This window comes from Sorex fumeus, unplaced genomic scaffold (assembly GCF_029834395.1).
Source record: "Sorex fumeus unplaced genomic scaffold, SorFum_2.1 ptg000006l, whole genome shotgun sequence".
NCBI lineage: Eukaryota > Metazoa > Chordata > Mammalia > Eulipotyphla > Soricidae > Sorex > Sorex fumeus.
In genome coordinates, this window is record NW_026606063.1 from 48,060,001 (window position 1) to 48,084,482 (window position 24,482).

At 37.1% G+C, this 24,482-nt stretch overlaps 1 protein-coding gene across 6 annotated transcripts in view; it reads right to left on the reverse strand.

Moving 5' to 3' along the window:
- Positions 1 to 24,482, reverse strand: part of EHBP1 (EH domain binding protein 1) — a 365,545-nt gene that overhangs the window by 42,202 nt on the left and 298,861 nt on the right. For 3 of the 6 annotated variants that reach the window (XM_056127025.1, XM_056127034.1, XM_056127017.1), the window contains 5 exons: positions 19,564 to 19,671; positions 15,471 to 15,595; positions 12,876 to 13,014; positions 12,622 to 12,728; positions 9,943 to 10,066 (listed from right to left, as the gene is read on the reverse strand). In XM_056127025.1, coding sequence (XP_055983000.1) covers positions 9,943 to 10,066; positions 12,622 to 12,728; positions 12,876 to 13,014; positions 15,471 to 15,595; positions 19,564 to 19,671 — 603 coding nt within the window. The remainder of the gene's footprint in view (positions 1 to 9,942; positions 10,067 to 12,621; positions 12,729 to 12,875; positions 13,015 to 15,470; positions 15,596 to 19,563; positions 19,672 to 24,482) is intronic. The other 3 variants (XM_056127059.1, XM_056127052.1, XM_056127043.1) reach the window with 1 other exon arrangement.

Here is a 24,482-nt window from a genome sequence, read left to right on the forward strand (position 1 = left end):
GAAACTAATAAATGATGCAATAAAGCATTTTCTATACAGCTGGACATATAATAACCATGTAATACTGATCTTATTGTTACCTTTAGTAAAGATATAGACAATTATGCAGATTAAAAAGAGAAAATTCCCAGTAATAACAAATTTTAATTTCACTATAGTCTTGAAAAGTAGCTAAAAGCTAAAGTTGATTCCCTATTTTAATGTACCATAGGTTCTTCAGGTATACTGAGGAATAATTATGAAAAATTTTTTGTTTGTTTTTGGGCCCACCTGGTTGTGCTCAGGGCATACTCCTGGCTCTGCAGAGCCAGGGCTCAGGTGGGACCACACACTGTACCAGAGGTAGAATGAGAGGTCAAGTGCCTTACTCGCTGTAATCTCTTGGACTCCATAAAACACTTTCAAAAACTCTTATTTTCCTTTCGGTGTCCTTAACATTTTGGGGGCTAGAGAGACAGTACTATCCCACTGTAGTCTCTCCAGCTCCATAAGACATTAAAAAGAATTCTTATTTTCTTTAAGTATTTTCTTTAAGTATTAACATTTTGGGGGGCTGGAGAGATAGTACAGCAGGCAAGATGCTTGCTTGCTTTGCATACAGCCAAGCCAGTTCAATTCTCAGCACAACACATTGTCCCTACCTTCCTCCAGCTCTGCCAAGGAGTGTTATTCCTGAGCACAGAGACAGGAGCAACCCCTGAGCACAACCAGGTATGGTTCCAAAACTGAAAAACGAAAAATACAAATAACAGAAGCAAAAGTATATTTACATTTCTTTTTTTTTTTTCCTAGTGGTGGGCGGAATGGGGGGGGGACTGAACACACCAGTGATATTCAAGGTTTACTTCTAGCTCATTCAGTACTCAGAAATTACTCCTGGTGGTGCCTGGGAGACCATATGGGATGTCCAGGATCAAACCTGGGTCTGCTGGGAGCAAGGTCAGGGCCATACTTACTGTACTATGCTCCAGCCCCAACTCAGTAGGTTTTTATAGTAAACAGATTACAAAAGCAACATAATTAGTATTGTTGGCCCACCATCTTTTTGTTTTGTTTTAAGGTTATCTTGGGTTATACCTGGCAATGCTCAGAGCTTACTCATGGTACTGCATTCAAGAATTATTCTTGGCGAGGTTCAGGGGACCATATGGAGTGTTAGAAATCAGGGATTGAACATAGGCTAGTTGGTGTGCAAGGCAAGCTCACTATTCACTGTACTATTGCTCCGGGACCAGAGTCTTAAGGAAGTTATCACAACCATTTTACTTAATGCTTAAAATTTATAAAAAGGTGCAATTTAATATAATACCTCCTCATGTTTAAGTTTTACACCAATAATATAAATGAAATGCCAAACACAGTACAACAAGTCTCAAAATGAAGACGTTACTGGGCCCGCTTGAGCAAATCGATGAACTGTTACTTAAAAAGACTCTACATTATAGGAATGACTGGTGATGTGGCTTATCAGTAGACCACTTGCCCTGCAAACGTGGGGCCTGGGCTTCAATCCCTCACACCACACAAACACACACACACACACACACACACACGTATACAGACAAAATAAAACAAGAATAACAACAACAAATTACTCCACTGGGGAGATAGTTCAAAGGGCAAAGGTGCATGCTGAGAATGTAGGAGGCCTGCGTTTGATCCCTGGCACTGCTTGGTTCACTGAGCACCAGAGAGAATAATCTACAAACAATATGCTGGGAGTAGACCTTGAGTACTACTATGTGTCATCCCCACCTTGTCCAAAACAAGCATCTCAAGCCCCCAAATTATTATTTTGTTTACTGTATTTTTTTTTCTATGTCGGAGATTGAACTCATGGCCTAACATACCTATCACACACTCTATACCACTGAGTGACATTTCTGGCCAAATCAAGCTATAGTTTAAAATACTGCATTTCACAATAAGAAACCATCAAATGAAAACACAACGGGAATGAAAAATGCACACTACTGATTACAGTAACAATATTTGCAGCACTTTAGTAAAAGGGCCAAGACCATCAACATTTCCATTTTATACTCCATTTTATTTTAGGTTACATCATGCTAGTACAGATCCATTAGCTGTACTTAAGAAAATATCAACTTGTGGGCTGGACAGACAATACAGGATTTAAGGCACTTGGCTTTGTGTGCAGACAACTTCAGTTTAAACCCTGGCACCACATGGTTGTCTGAGCATATCCAGGAGGGACCCTTGAGCACAGAGTCAGGAAAGCACTGCTGGGTGTGGCTCCAAAACACATAATAAAATTAAAATTTCAACAAAACAAAATGTCAACTTGTAACAAATAAACACATACATGACTTTCTTTCCTTTTTCCTTTTGAGTCACACATAGCAATGCTCAGAGGTTACTCCTAGCTCTGCACTCAGGAATTACTCCTGGAATTGTGCAGGGGACTACATGGGATGCCAGGGATTGAACACACGTCAGCCGCATGCAAGGCAAAAGTCTTACTTGCTGAACTATCACTTCAGCCTCACATACATGATCTTTAACAACAGTTATTGTTATCATGTTAAACTGTAGGTGTCAGAAATTAAAAACTCCCCCTACAACAATTAACAAGACCTCCCCCATCCAAATGATAAACTGGTGGGGAAAAAATGTTTAGCACTTGCTTGAGAATTTTACAGATCCCAAGGTAGGAGTAAGATAACAGAATACACACACACACACACACACACACACACACACACACACACACGTGTGTGTGCGCGCAGTATTAGTATTCGGATGACTCAATCTCAGAAGGAGCTGCTCATATAAATCCCCACAGCTATTCAGTCTCTGCCATTGATAATCGTCTCCCAAATGGATATTGAGATCTCTTATCACATTCCTTCTTCCACTTTCATTCTTATCCTTAGCATATACTTAGCTTCTTGTAGGACCTATTTATCTCACAGGGTCAATGTCCAGTTTTTTAAATCATCATCCATGTTCTACTCCTTTCCCCTCAGGATGTAAGAGTTTCCAATCAGAAGAGTTGAAAGCTTAAAACCCAAAGTTTCTCGAACTCTGAGAACCTAGGTTTTAGTTCTATGCCTCGGCCCCGGATCCTCCAAATTCCAGCAGGCGGGGGTCACACCCACCACCTGGCCCCCTGGCGCCGTGTAATCCCATCAGCGGCCAAGACTCAGAGACTATAAAATCCAGATCCCGGACGAGAACAGTGCAGTCTTTTGCCCCCGCGCCTGGGTGTCCCTCGCCGGGACCCCTTGGAGGAGAGCGGGTTGAGCTTTCCTCCCCGCCCCGACCGGGGCTCCAGCAGCCGAAGACCTCCAGGACCAGCCACCACCATGCTGAGACCACTCTCCGCACACATGAAGGTACTGGCAGAGGGACAAAGCCACGCGGGTTCCGGGGCCGAGACCTCCAAGCCTACTCAGATTGGAGTCGAGCATCTTCCATCCAGATCCTCCAAATTCCAGCAGGCGGGGGTCACACCCACCACCTGGCCCCCTGGCGCCGTGTAATCCCATCAGCGGCCAAGACTCAGAGACTATAAAATCCAGATCCCGGAACCGGGATCCAGATTCGCGGCCGCGCGACATCTTATCAGAACTTTTTTTTATGACATCTTATTATCTCATTCCTACTTTGGACAAACTTGCAGGCTATCGAATGTAGCCTGCCCACAGGGCAGAGTCTGGCAAACTCCCTGTGGCGTACCAAATATGCCAAATACCAGTAACAATGATGGGTCTCATTCTCCTAAAGAGCCGTGAATATAATCTCAGGGCTAGGATGAAAGAGACGTTACTGGGGCCTGCTCGAGGCAATTGAAGATTAACAGGATGATGAAATGAAAATGAAAAAAAAGTTCTATGCCAAGTGTTAATATTATTTTGTTTGTATTTTAAATTAATGGGTATTGGGATGTTCTCAGGCCTGTGGACACAACAGATGACCTTTTGAAAAATATATTTTGATCCCCCAAAAATCAACTCCTTTTTTTTTTTGGTTTAGGAGCCACATCTGGTGATGCTCAGGGTTTACTCCTGGCTTTGCACTTAGGAATTATTCCTAGAGATGCTTGGGGGGACCATAAGGGTTCTGGGGATCAAAACCAGGTTACTGTGTGCAAGGCAAGTGCCCTACCCAAAGTACTGTTGCTCAACCCCTCCCCACAATCAACTTTTAAATAAATTTTACACATTTAAGATTAATTACAGTGGGGGCTGGGGAGATAATACAGTGGGTATTGCGGTTCCTGTGCATGTTGCTGATCTAAGTTCAATCTCCAGGATCTTATATGTTCCTCTGAGCTTGCTAATAGTGATTCCTGAGTGCAGAGCCAGAAGAAAGCCCGGAGCACTGCTATGAGTACTCCCCACCTCCCAGCCCAGAAAAAAAAATACAGTATCTCAAAATGTTGAGCTGGAATGATAGCACAGCGGGTAGGGTGTTTGCCTTGCACACAGAATACCCGGGTTCGATTTGTCCAGCCCTCTCGGAGATCCCAGCAAGCTACCGAGAGTACCCACTTGTATGGCAGAGACTGGCAAGCTCCCGGTGGAGTATTTGATATGCCAAAAACAGTAACAACAAGTCTCACAATGGAGACATTTACTGGTGCCCGCTTGAGCAAACTGATGAACAACGGGAGGACGGTGCTACAGTGCTATCTCAGAAAGTTAAAGAGAATTATCATATGGCCACCATTTTCAATCTTGGGTATATAGTCCAAAGAAATTAAAACAGACACACAAAAAAGTTCATAGTAGCCAGAAAGTAAAATAAAGCTAAAATTAAATGTCCACTAATGGACATCAGTACTATTTTACCATTAATTAGAAATGAATACAGTGTGGTACATACATATAAAAGTGTATTACTTAACCATATAAAAGACTTTCAGAGTTACATTACAACACAGATGAACTTTGAAAAAAAAATTTTGGGCACGGGGGTGGGGTGGGGGTGTGGGGGGTGGGGTTTGACCATGACAGCTGTGCTCAGGGTTTACTCCTGAAGAGTTTAAGGGACCACATGGGTGACAAGGATCATACCTGATTCAGGATCAGTTATGTACAAGGCAAGAACCCTATTTGCTGTACTAAAAATATTACTAAATATTACTAAAAATAAAAATACTACTTGCTCCTAAAAATATGTCAAATAAAAGAAGCCAAATGGAAAAGAACAAATACTGCTTGATTCCACTCACAAGAACTATCTAAAATACAGCAAATTCCTGTAGACAGAAAGCACTTTTAAGAGTCCTTACAGGAATGGAAGTCAAGAAAATAAAGAATTTTTTTTTTGGCTTTGTTTGGGTCACACCTGGCAATGCACAGAAGGGTTATTCCTAGCTTTGCGCTCAGGAGTTACTCCTGGCACTGCTCGGGGGACCATATGGGATGCAGGGAATCGAACATGAGTTGGCTGCATGTAATGCAAACACCCTCCCCGATGTATTATTGCTCCAGTCCATGAATTTATTCTTGAGGCTCTGTTTTGTGTGATGAAAACTTCTAAAAAATAAATACTATATGCTACTGACTAGTACACTTTATTTTTTATTTTTATTTTTTATTTTTTTGCTTTTTGGGTCACACCTGGCGATGCTCAGGGGTTACTCCTGGCTGATGCACTCAGGAATTACTCCTGGCGGTGCTCGGGGGATCATATGGGATGCTGGGAATCGAACCCGGGTCGTCCATGTTGGCTGTGTGCAAGGCAAACAGCCCTACCCGCTGTGCTATCGCTCCAGCCCAGACTAGTACACTTTAAAATGATTTTTGGAACACTGGTGGTAGGCAAGATGTAGCAATATATACTTTAAGAGGCATAAGCCCATATTTCCAAAACAAAGTGTTGTAAAGGATTGTTAACTAAAAAATAAGTAAAATGGTTAATTTCACTGTCACTGTCACTGTCCTCCCGTTGTTCATCGATTTTCTTGAGAGGGCCCAGTAACGTCTCCATTGTGAGACTTTGTTGTTACTGTGTTTGGCATATCAAATACATCACGGGAAGCTTGCCAGGCTTTGCTGTGTGGGCGAGGTACTCTCGGTAGCTTGCTGGGCTCTCCGAGAGGGGCGGAGGAATCGAACTTGAGCTGGTCATGTTGACTGCGTGCAAGGCAAACACCCTACCCGCTGTGCTATCGCTCCAGCTCAGCTAATTTCATACTATGTAAACTTGAAATAAAAATACCGATAGTTAATATTCACAAGTGTGAGAAAACTGAAATAGAAGATAAAGTATGGCCATTCAATACTTAGGATATGATGGGAAAACACAGCCAAAATCTAGAAAGCCTGAAAATGTCATTCAAGACCTAATTTAGCTATAAAATCAGGCCATCTTAAATGAGTCTTAACCCCTGAGTCTTGGTTTTATCATGTAAAGAATATGGATGTGATCTGATGTGTTTTATTCTAAAGCTGAGATCCAAACATGTACCCAAAATAAGAGCAACAAGACAAATTTTAAAAATGCTAGCCTAGAGGTTGGAGAGATAGCACAGTGGGTAGGGCGTTTGCCTTACACGCGGCCGACCCGGGTTCGATTCCCAGCATCCCATATGGTTCCCTGAGCACCGCCAGGAGTAACTCCTGAGTGCAGAGCCAGGAGTAACCCCTGTGCACCTCCAGGTGTGACCCAAAAAGAAAAAAAATGCTAGCCTACACACACACACACATAAAAATGAAAAGTTGGAACCAATGGAGATTCTTGGAGTTTATCAAATTGGGAAACTAAGTCAATTTTCACTTGAATGAGCAGTAGAAGATTAGCATTAAGTCAAATTCTCTCTGTGTAATAAGAAATACAAAGCCCAAAAGGAATTTTTAAATCAATGACAGTTCATGATTATCTCTTAAAAGGCAAGTGATCTGCTGTCGCTGCAATGAAACTGTTTCAAAACTTTGTAATATATAAAATGGGAAGGAGAACTTGAGTCTATTTTGGTCTATTTTGAGTCTACCCTCAAAAAAATAAAAATTAGGTTCCAAGTATGTATGAAGATAAGAAAATAAATAGAACTGCTAGAGGTACAAGGCTTCTCATATAATTGATCAAATCCAACTGGGACAGGTAGTCCATTTGAAAATATTTGCAAAACACTTTAATAAAACAATACAAACAAAAAAACAAGTCTACTTAAATATTTAAAGAAAGTAACGTTAGTATGTATTACAGAAGTTACTCTTTATATAACTAGTGTCCTGGTTTACTCAGACTTTTAGTTACCTCTGGGTAGACATAGTCCAAAAACACTATGTACAATAGTAGTGTTTTGAGAGAGTGAGCATATACACATAAATATTAAATATACTTTTTAAATGGTTCCAATTTATCACTATGTTAACATTTGCTGTTAATCTCTTTACCTAATTAATAAACCCTATTATATGTATATAAATATATAGTTATATTTAAATAGGGAAAAATATCTATATGGAGACTTCAGTGTAACTGTGGTTTCAATAATCTATATGGGAGTCTTAGGGGCATATTCCCATTGATAAAATTAGACTACTGTATTATAATTTTTACATCTTTAACATATTTATTTTCAAAAATCTCTAGAACCTAATGGAAACATGCACACAAACAATTTATGTTGGCTTGTGATGCACCTGTTAAATTCACCCAAAGGTATACACACAGGATTGAACATGCTTGGAACTTGTTGGGGCAACGAGACATTTATATCCCTGGTAATCTGTGTGGCATGAAGTTTTTTTCATGACAGGGTTCTGGTAAGTTGAATCTTGTCCAAAGTCAGCCTCTTGGGCTTTTTGTTTTACTTTTTTTTTTTTTTTTACTTTTTAGGTTATACCCAGCAACTCAGGGGTTACTCCTGGCTCTGCACTCAGGAATCATTCCTGGCGGTACTTGGGGGACCATATGGGATGCCAGGGATTGAACCCGGGTTGGCCACATGCAATGCAAACGCCCTACCTGCTGTACTATTGCTCTGGCCCCCTTTTTGTTTTTCTTACCTTTTCCTTTGTTTCTTTTTTTGGGGATACGGGGCACACCCAAGAGTGCTCAGGGCTCACTCCTGGCTCATCAGTCAGGGGACCAAATGTGATGGGAATCAAACCCTGGTCAGCCACATGCAAGGCAAGTGTACTATGTGTACTATCTCTGTATTATCTCTCGGGCCCCAATCTTGAGCAGTGGCCTTCTCTGTACATTGAGGTGGTTAGGTAGCAGTTTGCAAAAAAAAATTTTTAAATTACTTTGGTTTTAAATTTTAAGCTATATAACCTTTTAAGTGAAACCATGCAAGAAGCTTGCTATTTCAGATAAATAAATTCAAAATCACTCTGTGTTACAGTAAGAAAGCTAGATGGCTATCTTCTTTCTGCTCTAGTACTGTCTTGGTAATTTATGAGGTGCCACAAAAGAAGCTGGAGGGTTTCACAGAACATAGTTTGATTTGATGAGTCTCTTCTTCCCCTACATTTTTACTGAAGTATCATGACTCACAAAACCATACATGACAGTTTCACGCATACATCATTCCTAACACCAAACCTATTATCACCATCACCACACTACTGACTTCCCAGTTCTTTTGCCTTTGGCTAATTGTTGCTCATTTATTATTTTTCCATATCCCAAGTATGAGAGAAAGTATTGTTTTTGTCCTTTTGATGACTTTATTCCACCCCATACCCTACGGTTCTATCTGCTTTTGTGAGGTTATATGTTGCTGTTGTTTTTGTGCCATGCCAGGCAGCAATACTTAGGGGAAACTCCTTGCTTATGGGTAGCTGTCTGTGGCGCATGGGGACCATATGATGCCAGGAATTGAACCTGGGACTCCTGCATGCAAAACATATGCTCTAGTCCTTTAAGCTATCTTACTGGCACTGAAAATACAGTTTGAAATTCAAAAGATCAGATAAAACCTAAGGTATCTTCTTATATATGTTCAGGTATCAGTGCAGGCATTTTCAGATGTAAATGCTTATTTTTGGAGGAAATCTTTAACTGTAAATAAATTTTTTCCAATAAAGATGAAAAAATTCAAGAAAGTTTTCAAATGCTAAAATATGCACTATTAGTACTAATATTATTATTTATACATCATTTTACTATTGTAAATCAAAACCATCAGAAAATTAAAGTAGTTAACTAGATTAAAGGAATGGAGGAATAGACTTTTCACTTGTACATTTTTTCCTTGAGATAATTTACTTTCATTTGGCATGAATTAGTTGAATTTATTTCTTTTTCTAACCCATTATAAATCATTTTAAAGAAATATATGTTTCCACAGTCTCTCCACCCCCAATAGCATTACTGTGTCCTTAGACCTATTCAATCACTATAGGCAATCAGCATCGAATGCAAATCTACCCTCTCATTAGGAGCTAACTTGCTGCTTTAACCCATTTTTACAAACCGTCTGATATACCTTAATCCTTTCAAATGCAACTACAACACAAAGTATTGCTCACTTTTAAAAACCTGTTCTCTTGAAAAAAAACTGTGGAGCATCAATAACCAGATAGTATTCTCAAATTTCAGTGATCTAGTCCAGAGAGCCGTCCCTATGCATAGTGCTCTGTTTCATGCAGTACATGGCTTTAGCTGGCCAAATCTTTTTTTCCCCCAATGAATCAGTAGAACAGTGAAGATCTTACTTTTTTTTTTTTTTTTAAGCAATGGCATATCAATGAGGCACAGATGTGTATTCCAACTCTGCATGGATGAGCACACTGTTCAATAGTGCTGGCTCACACGGTATCAGGGCGAGTTATCACTTCCCATGAAGGCACTCTTATCACCAGGGCCCAGAGAGGTGGCTGCAAATCGCAGCCTTTTTATTTTCAAGGCAGTTTTGCTGAACATTCAGGCTTCAAAGATTCACACTTCCAAAACTCTATAAGAGTTTGTGAACGCTCAATTTGCCAAAACTGTTTACAGTGTAATTGGGCACCGTACCTGTGTCCATGAGATAGCGAAGGCGCTTCTCCACCAGCGCGGCACGGGTGTCAATTTGCTTTTGCTCATTCTCTAGTGCTGCCAATTCTCCTACAACATACTGACTGGTGTCTTTGAACCCTTTCTGTTAACGAGAACAAACAGGAAGGAAAAAAAATCACTTGTAAGTTGCATTTTGCTTTTCTACAAACACTTAGTAAAGCACTTACCTAGAGTATGAAATACACCCTTAGTATCACCCTTAGCACCAAAAGGCAACTCCCTGAGATTCCAAAAAAATCATTTACTGTTTTATGTACAGCAAAACTTCATCAACTGAGAGAATTTCAGCTATTTAGCATTATAATTATAATCTGACACCCAGATTTGCCAGATTAAAAGAGTTACTACATTAGGAAAAAATTCTCCTGAGTTAAATCAGAATTATTTAAGAATGGACAATTACAGAAGACAATTTTCCCCTTTGATTGTTAAAATAAACACCATACATTTCTTTAATTCAAAAGTGTAATATAAAAAAACAAGTAATTGATTCTTAAAGCATCTATCCTAAATAATTCAGTCATTTGTTCTTAGAAAAATACCAAATTAAAAAAATCTTCTGATTTCATAGACACTATACTATATAAAAATGATAAAAGAGAAGTTTCTAAGATCCCTTGTTTTCTCTACATCTGACTGCTGTGCATATGATTCTCCTGATGTATTACTAATTATTACAGCTGCAAATTCAAACTTTACAGGTGGTTTCAAATCCTGCCACATAGGATCTAATGGAACTAATACACTGATCTACTTATCTTTCATTTAACCAAATATAGGTATCAATTCAAAATTTTAGTTTTTACAACCATGTATATTAAAAAAAATTACCTTGAGACATTTATTTGAAATAGCAGTTCTATTATAAGATGATACTAGTATTATTAGGGTGTAGGGGTACGATTTATGGGATAGTCATAAACTAATTTTACTTTCTTTTGGGATTCTTGTTTAACTTGAGACATTTCCAGGGGTAAGTTTCCTAAGTAGCGAAGTAATAATGAAGAAATGTTTAAGAGATTACTCTCTCCACTACCACAGGTACCTTATAACATTATTTAGAGAAACAAATGTTATTATCCTCTTTTGTCTAATTTGTTTGCTACCTAAAGCATAGCAATCTCTAAGAAGACGTAAGGAATTATTGTATGATAATATTTAAACAAAAACAATTTTATGTCATTTTAGAGCACTTTTAAAAATAATTCTCATGATTTACAAACATAACTATATGTATAACATATATTTCTGGAGCTAGGAAATAATTTGTACTCTGAGGTGAACTCAGTTTTACTAGCTTATTGTTAAATTCATTATGGGAGTTGACAAAGTTGAATTAATTTTTTTAAATTATAAAGCTGACAATTTCTTAGCATGTTTAATCTAATAGGTCACATATTTAAAAGACTACTATTTTCTCATTTTAATATGAAATGTAACAAATATAACTGAACATATGCTAATGTTAACTTTAAAACTCAGAATAATCTTTTGGGTTCTGTTTTGTGCCCATCTGCCAGATTGTAGAGCATTTTCAAAAAGAACCTTTCCTTTCTCATACCTATCTAGAGAAACAAAATAGTCATTTGCAAAAGAATACATATTTGTGACAAAGATAAGAAAACAGACATGATAAAAAACATAAAAACCGCTTCTACTGACTGGCTCAGTTAAAATCGTAACATTTGTAATTTAATTACTTTAGTTAAAATAAATACCCAAGAACACTCAAGTATCCTGTGACTATTAATCTTATCAAATATTTCATAAGAGTATATTGGTGAGTCGTCCTATACACTAATACTTAGAAAAGTCTTACTACTACTTAAAAAAGAGAAGTTTCAGGGGAGCAAAAGTGTAGCTGGTAACTGAGCACACGGATCAGGATTTTTAAGTATAGCAAAGATTATTTAAACAGTAAAAATAATGGAACTATTTAGACAAACTATAGTCAATATAAAAGTAGCACCACTGAAGAGAGCTAGGCTTCCACACAAAAATACAAGTTAAAACTTGCTCTTCCTGCTTCTGTCCCACAGCTGTCCATCAAAAGCAGCTTTCTCCCTGCGGTCTATCAAATATTTCCCTCACAAATCAATTTTACACATGATCAGCCCATACCCCTACTGAGCTGAACCTCCCCGTTAATTAAGTGAAGAAATTACCATATATATTATATTAATGCAAACATCATTCAGCTAGTAATTCACGGCTGATCTGGATAATGGAAAGGTTGAACACCCATTAACCCAAGCCAACAAAATGGGTTGGCTGAGAAATTCTAGCAGGTCTCATGTGACTTTTCCCTCTAACTGCAGCTCTGCGGTATCTGCTATTGTAATAATTAAAATCCTCCCGGTAGATCAATACTGGAATCTCTTTATGGGAAGTGCCCTGATGGAAATGTCTCAAGGAAGCTGGGGCTGTGGAACTCTGAAAAATTCATTTTTTTTTATCTGACAATTATCACCACACTGCAGACTAATTCAACAGTGCACCCCTCTCACTCTGCTTTGAATGCACTGGAGATTGACATCTTAAAAAACCTAACATCTCATTTTAACAAATAAAGGCACTATTTCCACATACAGTTTGGAATTATCAGCAATCATGAAACCACACAAAAAATTAATATACATTAAGCACTTCATCTTCTGATGGCTTCCTCTGAGTTTCAGTTATCGCTGCCTTCTCCTCATTTCCTTTCTTTGTATCTTCCTGTATTGATCTCTGCCTTTTCATCTCTTAAAAAAAAAGGGAAAGACATGGAAAATTACTATAAAGTTTGATATTTGTGTATTAAAATGTAGAATTACATTATCATCATATGTATGTATATTTAAATATTGTTCAATCTTAAGATGGGAAAAACAGTCTTAAAGTGTTCCTACCTGGTCTATTCTCTACATACTGACTGAAAGACTGAAGTTGAGTTTTCCTGATTGTTGAATCCTTGCTGAACACAACAGGGTTTCTAAAACGTTCTGTTGCTTTTTGTAATCTTTCAGTCCGGAGCTCATCTGTGCCATTCTGAAAGTAAAACAAACATGGTAAGAGAGTCCTAATATTTTTCATGAAATTACACAGTTAGTAAATACATTTTTATTGGTTTTATGCCAATTACAAACTTTTTGGAAGCGAAAAGTATTTTAAAGAACTCTAAATAACTCAACTGCAAATTCTGTTGTCTATAACCAAAAACTGGGAGACATGGTTAAAGAGAGCTTTATTCTCGACAACTTCGCTTATTCTCATAATTTATTATTCTAAATAAATTCATGAGATATAAAATCTTGTCTTCTCCCCATGACATGTACCTTTAAAAAACTGGGTGGAGCTGTACTTCAGTGGTATAGTGCGTGCTTTGTATTTACAAGGAAGGCTCTGGGTTCTATCCTAGGCACCAAAAGGATAACTATGTTGCCTCTGTCTAGTCCCCCAACTATTCTGCCCCATCAGTTTGTACACTCCCACAGACTTGTATGACAAGAAGAACTAGTTTCTAATTTTATGCCCATTGAGATAAACCACTAATGCAGGATGAAGGGTAAAAGGTAGGATTATAATACTACCCCACTGAACTGCATTTTATCAGCTATAACTTTCCAAAGCCAGATTTGTAAGTAAGCTCTTTACAGCTAAGGAAACTACAATTATCTTTTCCAGAGCTTCCTATGTTAATACTGGTAACAAATTCAAATGGTTCTATCAACAAGAAATATCCCAAAAGACTGAACCATCGCAGTGTGTGGAAGCTGCAGATACCGAGGTGCTGTGTACCAAACAAATATTTCATTTTATACCTAATCTTTTATTATTTTTATTAAGTGTTTTGAAAGTAAATAGGGAAAGGCTAAGATGCATGACTAATAGCTAAGCCTGCTGAATGCTGAAACTGGTTATCAAAAGCTACCAAGACTTTGCCCTTCCTCTGCATTGAGACAATCAGTAATGAGGGAGTCCTCCAATGGCCTATTCTCTAGCCTCAAGGAGGCCTGGGATACAGAATCCTCTAGGGAAGGTAACAGTTTATCCTTTTCCACAAACACAGAATGCCTCATTTATGAATGTGTAAACTGCATTTTATAAAAAAAATAAATAAATAAGAACCACAAATCAATGTTGAAAGCTTCAAGAGAACAGATGGACTCTACATGATCTTTATAACCATCATTAAAAAAAAAATCTTAACTAAAGATTCATACAAAGACAAGCTATTTAATGCGTACCTTTTGTTGGAATAACTTTTAAAATTACTACATAAGCATCTGGAAAGCAAAACCAATCTAATTTATTTAGATAAGTAAGCTGAATGAAATATCCCTACTTTTAAAAAGTTATTTATTAGTGGTATCATGCTTATAATATGCTAGGTATAAAGTTAAGATAAAAATACTTTGTTTCTTTTTGTTCTTTTTAAAGGAAATTATGTAGTCTACTGTTACAATAACTGCACATAATATTTTAAAGCCCAAGTCTTTAACCAAAATAAACAAACATGGCTAAAATTTTAGGCCTGGCAACATGCTAAAATATCAGTGCGATTAGCTAGCAAATCCCATCTTAAGAAACCTTTTTATGACTAGGGACTTCTGCCACTTTACAAATGTATTCCTCTAAACCCACTAATTCAGTTAGCCTTTTCAATCCATTGTATTATTCTTAGGCCAGCTTCATTCTGCATTAAATCCACTGCAGAAAGCTAAATTGAACGCAAAAAATCAGACTTGATCCAGGCTTCCTTTTGTTCAAAGATAGAGACCAAAAGTCCTCTGGTGCTGCCACACACTTTCATCACCAATTTATAGAAACCGACAGTGTAAGGGAAAAGCAATGAAAGTCATTGTTTTGGGACTTCAAAGCATCTCTGTGTCAAGGGAAGGAAATCCTTTCAGTCAGCAGGGTTGTCCCCATGGTCCGCAGGTGGGTGAAAAGTTATACAGGGACAGAAGAGCCCTAAGCTAGAGACATATTAGTTATATTCTGCAGGGAAAAGGGTGAAAGCTTGGTGTGGGATAATAGAAGTATTTTAATAAACATTTCCATCATTACCTTATAATGTGTAATTTTGGTCAAAATCCAACATACAAGTTAAAGTTCATATTTTCACAAAATATATGCAAGTACCTTAAAAATTTATAATCACCACAAACCAACTTAATATAGTAATTAACATTAATTCTAGTTCATTTAAAGAGTTTAGAAGTTGAGGGGGAAAGAAAAACATGCTAAGTTCTTTTAGCAGAATTATTTGCAAAATATAAATACAGACAAGTCAAGAATAATTTTACTGACAGTTTCTCAGAAAAAAATGTTCTATGACTATGGATTACCATTTTTATATTTGATATGCTTATTATTTAATAAAATTCTTTTTTTATCTTAATGTTAAGAATTTGGTAATAAGTGTTTAGGATTATAAAGAAACAGGAGAAATTAGAAAACACCAAAAAGCGAGTCAAATATTTAAACAAATCATGATTTACCTTAGTGTCATGTTCCGAGCTCTCAGCTACAGCTTTCTGGGCAGCACCAGAGTGTGAATTTGCCACCTGTGGCTGAACTTCTAGGAGCTGCTTTAACTTCAAGTCCACCAACTTAGCATTTTGTTCTGTTAAATATCATTAATGACAGAGTAAGTTGCATTTAAAATGTGTATATTGTCAATGTAGGGGAAATTACAAAATACTTCTGTACTCTATTTAAAAAATAAATGCCCATCAGTGTTGTGAACAGACATATGCATCACTTTTTTTGATAGAAAAAGATAGTGATAGTGATATATGCTATAGTATAACTGAGTGATATATTTAGGCATATTGATTATTATATGCTTTTTTTTTTTTTGCTTTTTTGGGTCACACCCGGTGATGCTCAGGGGTTACTCCTGGCTCTGCACCCAGGAATTACTCCTGGCGGTGCTCAGGGGACCATATGGGATGCTGGGATTCGAACCTGGGTCGGCCGCGTGCAAGGCAAACACCCTACCCGCTGTGCTATCACTCCAGCCCCATAAATATTCTTTAAAAGAAATTTTAGGGACTGGGGGAGTAGCTCAAAAGGGTGGAGCACATACTTTGCACACAAAAAAATGCTTACTTTGAGCCCTGTTACTTTTTTTTTTCCTTTTTGGGTCACACCCAGTGATGCTCAGGGATTACTTCTGGCTCTGTACTCAGGAATTACTCCTGGCAGTCTTGGGTCCATATGGGATGCTGGAAATCAAACCCAGGTTGGCCGCAGGCAAGGCAAACACCCTACCCGCTGTGCTATTGCTCCAGCCCTGCCCTATTACTTTTTGATGCTCTTCCCCACTGAGCCACTGGTGTGGCTGAGGGACCCCAGCACTGCCGGGTGGAGCAACAATGAATCTCAGGACTTTACAGGTAGGCCTGAATTTCTGGTCGAAATATCCCCAAGAGTGTCCTCTATGCCCTGGAGCAGTGCTGGAGAGGCTCTTATAAATATTTTAGAACTGCAGCAATAACACAGGGGTTAGATCTCAGGTATATATCCCTGGCACCACTGGCTCCCTAAGCAACACTGTGCAGGCCGGGAGGCACCCATGCTCTCATCACTATCGCCCTGAAGGCCCTCTAGCACTGTCAGGGTTAGCTCAAGTGGCCTAAGCATGCTCTGGAGGGTGGTTCTGGAGGTTGTCTGAAATGCAGGGCTTAGGAGGCACTCCACCCTCGGAACAATCTGACCCAGTTGGCAATATGACTTCAGAGTGGCCTCAGGCTTCTCCCTCCTAAGAACTGCTTGGGTTGCTTCCTCCAAAAAACTTTTATTTCCATACAACTGATGCATATCCCAGTGAAGGTTTAAGGTGCAAATTTGTTAATTTGATACATTTACATATTATAACTGATTATATGTAGCATTGGTTAACACTTCCATTATCTTACATAATTATCATTTTTTGTGTGTGTAGTGGAAAAATTTGAGATCTGTTCTTCGAACACACATATGCACTTTCTTGCCCTCGTCGGTTTACTTAAAGAATATAATCAGTATAGCCAGGCAATATAAGTTACTTACAATGCTTACCTGAGAGCCTAAGCTTATTTGTAATGCTCATATTCATATAAATAATGGTATATTACACATAAACTACCAAAAAACTAGCTATTTAAAAGGAGACAAATTTGATTCTAAAACACTTGTTTCAATTTCTCTAACATATTAAACTTACATTACCATGCTAAAATAAGCTCTTACATGATCTCAGAGAATGGCTAGACAATGTTCATGTGTCATCTTATATACACATCTCTGAAATAGTATATAATTTAATAAAAACCTATTTAAGTAGAATACAGAAAAGATTACATTTGTAGAGTGTATTAAGTATGGGTAGAAATTTGAAATAAATAAAATATCTGTAATTAAAAATTTTTTCAAATTATTGGAAGTACATTAATCTTTGATAAAATAGTTAAGCAAATGGAGATAATTCTGAACAAATTCACTCAAAGCAACTCTTTAATAAAATTATTGTAGAGTACATGCCAACCATTTGGTAAATGATATTTTTCATTAAGATTAATAAGTTTTCTAATTATAAGATTCTTAATAAATGTTATTATCATTACTTTCATGCAAATTGGTCAGTTTATATTGCCAGGCTTCTCTTTTAAACAGTATCTGATGAACTATGGTCAAATCAAGATAGAGATTAAACAATTTATTATTAAAACATTATGACTTTTATATACATATTAGAAAAGAAATTTTGGGGAAAATAATGCAAGGATAAAAATTATAATAACTGTTCTGTGCTTCCAGATTCCAGTTTGTATTCTTACTTACTTCTTGCCATGAAATAAAACGCAGTTGGAACTGGAACGTCTAAACACATGCCAATGTTCATTGACATGCAGCAAAGTAGTAAATAATATTATTTGTTAATTCCAAAAACAAGAAGACTGAAATGTGTTTTCTCTTTTTACACATAAAGTAGGAAGAGATTTTTTGGAAAGGACCAGTCAAGTCTATAGGGACCACTATAAGTCTATTAAGCATCAATTTATCAATCTATCTACTATTAAGCATCCCACAAACCTGCTAATAGTGAAACTAAAAAAATTTTCTCGCTTTGCTTAAGAAATGGCTAATTTCTTATCACCATAGTTTACTATAAAATTAGGAAGAATACAGTCTTTCTTATGACTGATTTTACACTTCCATAGATGGAATGTTAATGTTCTGTACTTGTTAATACCCAGAAGGTATAGGAATATTATTGGTTTCTGACAAAGCCTTTGTAGCTGTTGGGGCGATGGTGGGCAAACAATAATGAAAGTATTTTCGTTAAAAAAAAAATCAAATTTACCTAAATCACACTATTTTAAATAGAAACAGGTAGAAGGCAGTTCTAATTTTAAATAGCAAAATTTTCCCCTTAAATATCAGTTTTCTCTTGAATTTGCACAATTTAAATGTAATGATGTCCATTTGGTAAAAGTTTAATTTTTTTACTACACCATGAAATGACTGAAGATGAAAGCGCAGGGTTTTTCTCAGGTACTCCCTAGGGTGAGCAAGATCCTGCTAGATGATTTCTTAAAGAAATGACAGTCTGATTTCAAAACCCAGGCAGAAACAAAACAGGGGTTATATGGTATTGCAGGGGCATGTCAGGTTTGGGAAGAAAATGCCTGCTTCACTCCTTGTAGCTTTTAACAGGAAAAGATATATATTAGGAACACACTCCTCTCTGTCTTTAAGTCTAAATAGATGAGCAAACAAGATGAGCTTTTTTTTTTTGCCAAAAGACATAAATTTAATAAATATTTATGGAACCCTCAGGTATACAAAGCTTTGGACTGCTACCTGCTGATGACTTACAATGGCAATTCATATGAAACACTTACCTATTAAGAAGATAATGCCAGTATGTATCTTTATATGTATTTAAAATAATATTTGTATCTTCACATAGCAGTATCTTTATATACATTATTAAATAATTAGTTCAGTTGCAAATGTGATTATTGAAGCAATAATTATAAATATGAGATCAATAGTCTAAATAAGCCACTTGAAAGCCACTTGGCTTTCAAAGTATATTAGTTTAATCAATTATTATGTATGTATCATCTATCAGGAATAATATTTAAGTAAAGCAAGCACAGCATTTATGAAACAATGCAACTATGACTACCAATTCTAAACCACAATTTAGAAAATCTGATCCACAATTTAGAATTACATTTTAAGCATTCCATAGAAAGCTTATCTACATTCTATCACATCATGCCAACATTTTTAGGCTGAGATGAAAACCAATTATTCAATGGCTACAAACTGTCTCATGTAATATCAAAAATATGACAGTGGATCTGAGTAATAAGAGAACACAAAGTACAATTTGCAACTTCAATGATAATTTTAACATCAAATATAAAACAAAACAATAAAATTAATGGAAAGTTGATTTAGCCAAATGATTTGTGAGGAAATAAAATGTAATTAAATTATAAAAACAACTCATCACTACTGGTTAGATAATAACAAAAATATAACCATCAAAATTGCCATGCAACAGGACGCAAAGTATTTATAACTTGGAATTACCAGGAATATCAAGGTCATTTTCTAAGTTAGTAAGTTCATCTCCACCTCCCACAACAAAGCCTCCAGGAATCTCCTCGTTAGTATCTATCTCAATATTATCATTTTCATCTGTAGGAACATGTAGCAATAATGTTAGTATATAATTTCTATTTTATATAGTTAACCAAAACACTAAAAAGAACCCAGTATTTTAATGACACATTTAAATTCATATCTAACAGAGAAAAGCAAGTGAAATCAATTTTTTACTATTATGTAAATTAACATTTATGTATTACATTCATGTCATTTCCATTCATATGTCAAAGATGAACTGTCACATCAAAGAAAGTGGAAAGTTTTTTGACAATTTGCCACACACCATCTACAAATCACTGACTTCATTAGTTCTATATTTTAAGATATAATCATCAATGATTTCTAATATCACAACAAAAACAAAGTTGGTCTGGTAAGAGAACCATCAAATATTTCCATGTTTTACTTTTTTGGTGTTATTGTTTTTGAGACATAAGTGGCTGTACTCAGGAAATCATATGTGATGCTGAAGATCAAGCCTGCGTTGGCTGAAATGCAAGGCAAGCACCAAGTATCCTACCTGTTGTACTATTCCTCCAGCCCCACATTACACTTTTTTATCATTTATCAGATATAATTATAAGTAAATATAAACTTATAAATATATCTGAATTATTTATATGAAGAAAAGGTTTTTTTTTTTTCTTTTTGGATCACACCCGGTGATGCACAGGAGTTACTCCTGGTTCATGCACTCAGGAATTACTTCTAGTGGTGCTCGGGGGACCATATGGGATGCTGGGAATTGAACCTAATCGGCTCTGTGCAAGGCAAATGCCCTACCCACTGTGCTATTGCTCCAGCCCCTGAAGACAAGTATTTTTGAACTGTCAATGAAATACTATCACCATAATATTACAAATTAAGAGACAATATTGAGACTAGAACAGAGAGTACCAGTAGGTAACAGAAAGCTCAGAATCAAAAAAGCACATTTTAGAAGACTTAGGCTGGCAAAAACTTGATATTCAAAATTAAATACATGGGAATGAGAAAGCCTTATTACACTATTTGTTATACAAGCAGTAAAATATTCTAGATCACAATTAACTGGATCTGTCGTACATTCAGTATTTATATAACAGGCTAAGGAGATGGCTCAAATGGCCCTTTACATACTTTGAATGCTGGAGCCCAGGTTGAACCCACAATACTGTCTGACCCTCAAGCACTGCTAGGAGTAACCCCTGAGCATCATAAACACTTCTGGGTCTGGCCCCATTACAAAAACAAGCAATGTCTATTATGTATTTTTTTCCTTTCTACACCTAGTAACAAAATTTCATATATTTCAAAAAGCACAGCAATAAGTTGACTTTGCATTATGTTTTACTATTGACAGGCAGCATACTTTTTATCAAAATATTTATTACTGTTTTTTTGGCCACATCTGGCTGTCAGGGATCCCTCCTGGCAGTGCTTGTAGGACCATATGCAGTGTCAGAGATGGTACCCTGGCTGGCCACAGGCAAAGCAAACATTTTGCCTTCTGTACTCTCTGCCCTCACAAAATTATTTATCTAGTACTTACAGATATATTGCTGCATTTTTTATTGAACAACTTTTTATTAGTAATAAGATATTCTCAAAATTTCTCCCAATTGAGAAATTTCAAAATTCTATAGCTTTGGTTTTATATTCAGCATCTGTGATATTCCTTTCTACCACTGTGGTTCATTTGAGGCTTCCTAAGCAAACATTTACTATAAACATTAAAATGAACAATAGTTTACACTTGAAGGTAAAGGTAAGGTAAAGGTAAAGGCTCTCCCGTTGATCGTCGATTTGCTCGAGCGGGCCCAGTACCGTCTCCATTGGAGACTTTGTTGTTATTGTGTTTGGCATATCGAATACTCTCGGTAGCTTGCCGGGCTCTCCGAGAGGGGCGGAGGAATCGAACTCGGGTCGGCCATGTTGGCCGCGTGTAAGGCGAACGCCCTACCCGCTGTGCTATCGCTCCAGCCCTTGAAGAATTACCATTACACTTGAAGAATTACCATTAATCTTATGCCATGTTTTATTATTATTATTATCATCATTTATTCTGGGCCACACCCAGTGGTATGCAGGACTTTTGGATTAGTCATTTATCTTTAAAATATGGGGTGGCCAAAAGGAGAGAGAGAAGAAAAGGGAATGCCCTGCCACAGAGGAAGGGTGGGATGGGGGCATGGGGGTGGGAGCGATACTGGGATCTGTGGTGGTGGAAAATGGGCACTGGTGGAGGGATGGGGACTTGATCACTGTATAACTGAAACCCAAGCACAAAAATTTGTAAGTCTACAACTGTACCTCATGGTGTTTCACTAATAAAAATTAAAAAAAAATGGGGTGGAGGTTTGGGTCACACCTAGAGGTGTTCAGGCAGACTTCTAGTCTTAGGATGAGGAATTACTCCTCACAATACTCAGGGTATTAAATAACATGGTGTTGGGGATCCAGGTTGGGTCTTGAGGCATTTACTATCTGCAGCCCATAATACTTACTCTTTATAAGGGGAATACATACATAGAGGAGGTGGTAGGGAGTGAGAAAGGTAATGACTTAGAGGCTCAATGGTTGATCAGGGGATGTGAAGTGTGGTTATGCCAGGGGTCATACATATGGCAGATTTACCACTTAAAATTTCTTTCTGGTCTGTTACAAGCCATTTAGAAGAAATTAGAAAAATTTTTAAAAGATTGAGAAACAGCCCTGGGGGAAAACTCAAAGAATGCTATCTAATCTCTTCAGGCATTTTTCTTGGCTATGTTATCGAGTTATAATCAATTGAGATATATTTTCTCTGTTTTTTTTTCTGTTTATGGGTTACATCTGGCACCATGCAGAAACTACTCCTCACTCTTTGCTCAGGACCGACCCCTGCTTACACTTGGGGGGACATGTATAGTGCCAGGAATAGAAACAGTGTTGGCTACTTGCCAGGCAAGTGGCACTGCCTCTATTTACACTATATAGTGTTGGATTTTGTTTAAGGAGATACTGTCTAACCACTAAGCTCAGCACAAATATTTGACTAATTCCACCCAATACAGCATCTTCAGTTTAACTATTCTGAATGTTCTCTAATTCTGTAGTGCACATAAGCAAATGAACAAATATTTACTAAATGCTGTGTTCAGATACGTCATATTACTGTTAGAAACAGTTCACTATTAATAATTTTGAGAAGTCAATCTGCTATCATTTATTGTTAATGATCATCCTTACTCTAGAAAAAGAGTGTAAAATTCAAGTCAAGAAACTTCTACTTTAAACTACCTATAATTTGTAAAACAGTGCTAGATGTTAAAGATATTCCATGTTCATAAGACATTTATTCTGACCTGAAATTATGTATATTCAGGGGCCAGAAAGATAGGGCAGCAGGGAGGGCACTTGTCTTGTACATGGCTGACCCAGGTTTGATCCCTGGCACTGCATAAGATCTCCTGAGGACTATCAGAGTAGAGTGATCCCTGTAAACCCTGAGCATCACTAGGTATGGCCCCCAAGCCAAAATTATCAAAGTAACTATGATACAATGTGGGAGAAAGAAATGAGGTTGATAAGGGATAGGATAAATTTAAAGGAGGAAAATATTACTCCTTGTAAATAGTATCAGGAATTGTTCATTAGGAACACAACCTTTCAACTGGATCATGACAACTATGTAAGATTTCAAGAGGTACAATTTGAGGGAGGACATTACAGACCTGAAAGAATAGGTTATTTTAAAAGAATGGTGCAAAGTTCTATTTGACTCAAGCATACTTGAAAGGAAAAAGATGGGAGGTAAGACTTAAGGGCAACTGCAGAGAGCTCCAAAGGGTAGAATAAGAAGTTTAACTTTCATGTGGGAGGTACGGAGAGCCACTGGTGTTCTAACCTAATCAAATTCTGTTTAAGAGAAGTCTACAGAAGCAGTGTTTTACCAATGCATTATACTATAATCAACTGTGAAACATGCATAAAATAATTGGTAATAATAAAGACACCAAAGCTATTGTATTTTAAATTATTATAAGTTCAATATTATTCCTATAAACTATTTTTTTGCTTATATTCTCATAAACTTTCTTAAATGAAAGAACTGATGTTTTGGGGAGACACTGTCCTTTCGTTAAATTGCTGATCTAGATGTGACAGAAAGCTTCGAGGCAGAAAATACAGGTTGGAGATTACTTTCCAGGTTGAGGGGTATGAAGAGTTTAGTTCAGGCTGAAAAAAATTGGGTGTAGGTATGATATAATTTGAAAATAATTTGGATATTGGGTGTTTGGAGGAATACCAGGAGAGGAAGAGGGAAGCAGATGTCAACATTGATTCTGAAAATGGTGAGCAAAGCTATGAAGAGAATGAAGTCTGGAAACAAGGCTAATAAAAGCATACTGTTAAGTACCAGAAATATGCAGAAAAACCATAGACTTTCCTTCATTACCTGTTTATACAGAGTACTGGGCTTCAGGGTGATATTAAGGAGGTGTCATTCATTTTATTTTCCACCTAAATGAAATCTCTATACTCACAGTGATGTAAAGTGGATTAACTGAATTTATGGCTAACCTTGGATTAAAAGATTATTTGAATAAAAATGACAAGATACCATCTCACACCAGTGAGAATAGTGTTTCAATATCAAAAAGACTAAAAATGATCAGTGTTGATAGGGATGTGGTGAAAAAGGAACCCTAATTTTTGGAAATGTTGACTGGTTCAGCTTCTGTGGAAAAGAAATCATCAAGATTTCTCAATTAAGTAAGAACATATTTTCCATACAACTCGGTGGTTTCACTTCTTGGTATCTACTCCCACAAAAATAAAAACACTGGGGCTGGAGCAATAGCACAGTGGGTAGGGCG